This window comes from Lactuca virosa, chromosome 8 (genome assembly GCF_052849685.1).
Source record: "Lactuca virosa cultivar CGN04683 chromosome 8, Lactuca_virosa_CGN04683_v6, whole genome shotgun sequence".
NCBI classification, from domain to species: domain Eukaryota; kingdom Viridiplantae; phylum Streptophyta; class Magnoliopsida; order Asterales; family Asteraceae; genus Lactuca; species Lactuca virosa.
In genome coordinates this window covers 29,190,737-29,195,044 of record NC_136433.1, presented here as the reverse complement: position 1 = coordinate 29,195,044, position 4,308 = coordinate 29,190,737, and the positions used below count along the sequence as shown (strand labels likewise).

Below are 4,308 nucleotides of genomic sequence, written 5' to 3'. Positions count from 1 at the left end.
TCAAAGTGAAACCACTCCTCTAATGTGTGATAATGAAGCAGCTAGGCATATTGTTGCTAATCCCATTTATTTCAAGTTTATCATGAAATGACTTAACATGTTGAAATGGATTGCTATTTTGTCCGAGAACGTGTCAATAAGGAAGAAATAAAAACTTATGTCATTCGTTCAGAGTTGCAACCTGCAAATATTTTTTCAAAGGCTCTTGGTGTGAAACTTTTTGAGATTTTACATTGCAAGTTGAGTGTTTGAGATTTTCATAATCCAACTTAAGAGAGAGTGTTGGAATTCGTATAGGATTATGCTTCCTCTTTCCTAGCTTATATTTATTTTTGTGACTATTCCTAGTTTATCTCTTATTCATAGCTTATAAATAGGATCCTTTGTAATCCGGTTTTTATTGATAGGATCCTTTGTAATCCCGTTTTCATCAATAACATGAATTATTTGAGCACCAAAATTTTATAATCCTTGATAGGTTCAACCATGATTAAGTGGTATCATCAAATTTGAGAGGTGAGATTATCTCTAGGCTTTTGGCCCCACGACAAATATTTAATGACTTTTATGAGAAATTGATTCTAATATGTCACCATCATTTTAGTGACGGTCAGTTTGGAAGAGAGTCGAATTCTTAATGCGTTCATGCAAGGTATATTCGGTAAAATATGTTAATTCAGATTGTAGACATCGCATATGTATTTTGGATTTCTCGACAAACGTTTTGGACCATTTTGAGAATCTTTTAGGATTTTTGTCCTGATTTGGGGGATTGAATGGAAACAAACCCCATGCACATTGTAGAAAGCAATCTAAAGTCTAAACAACATACATAATAAAAATAAAATTATCTTGTCTCATATAGAAACATGTAAATGGCGTTGCTACTTGTTTTGATTCATTGGAACATAATAAAAGAAATACATTATTGTGATAGAAATGTTTCCTTACTTACAGTCGTTTTTTCACCAGAATTGTTTCATAACAATATTCTTAGTCCCATTGAATCTCTCTATGGAAGGTCCAATCAGAAGGGTTAAGTGTGGTTTTCCCATCTGTATAGACTAAGTCATATGGTGAATCTTCTGAAAATTCTGTGGGCATGGATTTCCAGAAAAGACTGGGCTTCCATTCAGCCTCTTTAAGCACCTTTAGTATCTCTGCAACAACTATCTTGCTTCCCTCACCTGATAGATGCACCCCATCTCTGAAAAACACTTAATTTGGTTAAGGGGTTGTTTCTTTTTGACTTAATGGGTTAAGCACTTACATGAAACAAGCAGTCATCCAATCATCTCGTTTCTGAAATGCAGTCCAAAGATCAATAACTTTCACTCCCATCTCATTGCACAACTCCACACAAGCTTCTGAATATGTTCTACATAACTCATTTGTTCGAACAAGTTCACTAAAAATTGAACTGTTTTTCAATTTTACATCACAAAAAAGAAAACGGTTTTAGTGCTTAAACATGGACAAAGAAGAAGAATACTAATAATCAAAGTACCTTGTGTTTTCACTAAGCTTGACCTCGTCTACTGGTGGACAACTAAGAAAAATTAACCTTGTTGTGTCTGAAAGGCCCTGATTTTCAAATTCGAGTTAATTCAAGTAATCTGTTAAGAAAAACATGTTATGAAAGAAATTGGTACCTTGAGATGAGTTACTATTTTTCTCATGTTTTCAATATATTCAGGAAGAGGGACATGGGGACCTAAACCAGATGAGTGTGGTCCCATTGAATCATTACCACCAAAGTAAACAATGATAAGTGAAGGCTGAATAGCAGCATCCTACATCAGAATAACATGATAATCATATTCATGTTAATTTGGGATCTGAAAAGATTAAAGTATATACTACACAAGATTGAAGTAGCTGTCAAAGATTTTTACCTTTGGAAAAACTTGATCAAGAACCTTGATAGCACGTCTGGAATTCCAACCATAGTATCCTCGCAATACTATATCTGCCTGTTTGTAAATCAATTAATAGAGAAAGTGATCTTATTCAGAAATCAGATTGCTTGTATAATTGTATATCCTAGGTTCAGATTTTGATGCCATTACTTATAAAATGGAAATCTGAAGTCTGAACTGAGTAAGATTAGAAAAACGATTATTTAGTACCTACACAGAGATATCCACACACATTTTAAGTAAAAGATATGTTCATTCTTTATTAAAAATGGTCGGAGATCATCGATACTCTGAGCAAATGCTTAATGATGCATAGTGATGCAATTGATTTAGGAATTAGGATAAAATTTACAGGTAACATGGCATTCTTATTCTCTAGACGAAATCAAGGAAGTCAGAAGAAATGTCACGATGGTAACAGAAATCAAGGAATACCTTGCGGGCGTAGACGTCGGCGAGAATGGCGCCCCAACCATCATTGCTGAAACTAAGCTGAACAATTGATGATCCGAACAATACTATCTGTGGCCTCCCTGGTCCGATCATCTCTCCGTAAGAGTGAGAACCCCTAACTTTGAAAGATTCCGGCAAGTTGGTGACGTAATTTGGGGTTGATTTGAGAGTTGAGAGTTTGATTTTGTTGGTTGGATGTAGATTTGGATTTATGGAAGAAGAGTAGATAAAGGGTTGGTTGGAGCTGAACATGGAATTGACCGATGCAGGGAGATGAATTCTACTTTAGTTTTCTTTTTCATTTTTAGGGTCGCATTTATTATTAGTTCCCAACAACCCTCTCACTCTTTAATACATACAAAAAAAAAAAAAAAATGTAAATTTAGTCCTATGCTGCTGTTTTTTTATGGGTGATGCCTAAAAAATCTTTTAAAGTTGGAGAGGGCATCCAAGAATAGGATTTTTTTTTAAAACTATTTGGCCTATTTGATTCCCGATTAATCTAATCTGTACCAACTTTTTTGTTGAAAATTATGTTAGTTGTATTTGGAGAATTGTTTAGATTTGCAAATGGACAAATGGTTTTTTCTTATTATTTTCATCTTATTTTTTTCATCTTATTTGTTGAAAATAATTTTGCTACTTGTCATCTTCTAATGAGTTATGACAAATGGTTTTTTCTTATTATTTTCATCTTATTTTTTTTTCTAGACGTCATTTTATGGTTTTTTTCATTTTATTAAATTCTACATAATATTTAAATAAAATAATAAATGCATATTAACTTCATTAATGAACTTTCTTTCTAATTTCAAAACTACTAAATTAAAGTCTTATTAATTTTTTTATTTATTTATCTAAATTTTTTGTTTAAATTAAAAGAAAAAAAAACACTTTACTTTTAATAATTCAATATTTTTCACTTTTTTCTTATAAATTCAAATTTTTGAAATGTTTACAATTTCATATATTATTTTCCTTAAAAAAGTCTTATAAGGGTTGTAAAAAATAGCTTAATAAAAAAGTTGTAAAAGCTAAATTTGTAAAAGTTAAAAGTTTGGATGATATTCGTAACACAATTTATTGTTTAGTCGAAATTCATAACGAATTTTAAAATTTTGGATAAAAATATAAAATGTTATACCTGACACAAAAAATAGGAAATAGCTATTTACCTTTTATTACATTTTTTGGTTTGTTAACAATTTAATAGCATTAATATATACATATTAATGCATAAGGGCTTAGGCAACAGGAAACTTTATTTGGTTAGGTCATCCGTTATACCCACCTAAGGGTGTAAGTGAGCCGAGCTACTCGCAAACTACTTAGGACCGACTCGTTAAAAGCTCGACTCGAGATCGAATTAAACGAACCCGAGCCGAGCTCGAGCCTAAATATGAGGCTCGTTTATTAAACGAGCTCGAGCCGAGCTTCAGTTAGTGGGCTCGAGCCTAAATGAGCCTAAACGAGCCTATATATATATATATATATATATATATATATATATATATATATATATATATATATGCTCGTTTAAGCTCGTTTAGGCTCGCGAACTCACTAAATTGTTCACGAGCCGAGCTCAAGCTTCATTTTAAGGCTCGAATTGAGCTCGAGCTCGAGCTTCTTCAAAATTAAATGAGCCGAGTTCGAGCTTGGTTAGGCTTGGGCTCGGCTCGGCTCATTTACACCCCTATACCCACCACATACCACATATGTGGTGGGTGCCACATCAGCACCACATTCTTCTACCACTAACTTACCACTCCACCTCATTTTTGTTATTTAAATTTAATTGAAAAAATACATTAAAACACAATAACACATTTTTTTAATTAAATTTAACTCAAAAACACAATAAAACATATTTTTTTATTAAACTAGTTTTTTATTTAATAAAACAAGATTACGTTAATTTAAAACAAACAACATT

At 32.3% G+C, this 4,308-nt stretch overlaps 1 protein-coding gene across 1 annotated transcript; it reads right to left on the bottom strand.

Moving 5' to 3' along the window:
* Window positions 1-833: 833 nt before the first annotated feature.
* LOC145128337 (SGNH hydrolase-type esterase superfamily protein) lies at window positions 834-2,684 on the bottom strand. The gene is made up of 6 exons (XM_079063144.1): window positions 2,355-2,684; window positions 1,896-1,973; window positions 1,653-1,793; window positions 1,508-1,584; window positions 1,271-1,420; window positions 834-1,207 (listed from the first exon to the last, which is right to left on the bottom strand). The coding sequence occupies exons 1-6, from the start codon at window positions 2,622-2,624 to the stop codon at window positions 994-996; spliced, it is 930 nt and encodes a 309-aa protein (XP_078919270.1). The 5' UTR covers window positions 2,625-2,684; the 3' UTR covers window positions 834-993.
* Window positions 2,685-4,308: the final 1,624 nt, after the last annotated feature.

Coding starts and splice junctions, on each gene's coding strand:
- LOC145128337 (XM_079063144.1), bottom strand. CDS start 2,624: ATGTTCAGCTCCAACCAACCCTTTATCTACTCTTCTTCCATAAATCCA. Junction 1,974..2,354: donor CCGACGTCTACGCCCGCAAG/GTATTCCTTGAT, acceptor ATTTACAAACAG/GCAGATATAGTATTGCGAGG. Junction 1,585..1,652: donor AAATAGTAACTCATCTCAAG/GTACCAATTTCT, acceptor TTTGAAAATCAG/GGCCTTTCAGACACAACAAG.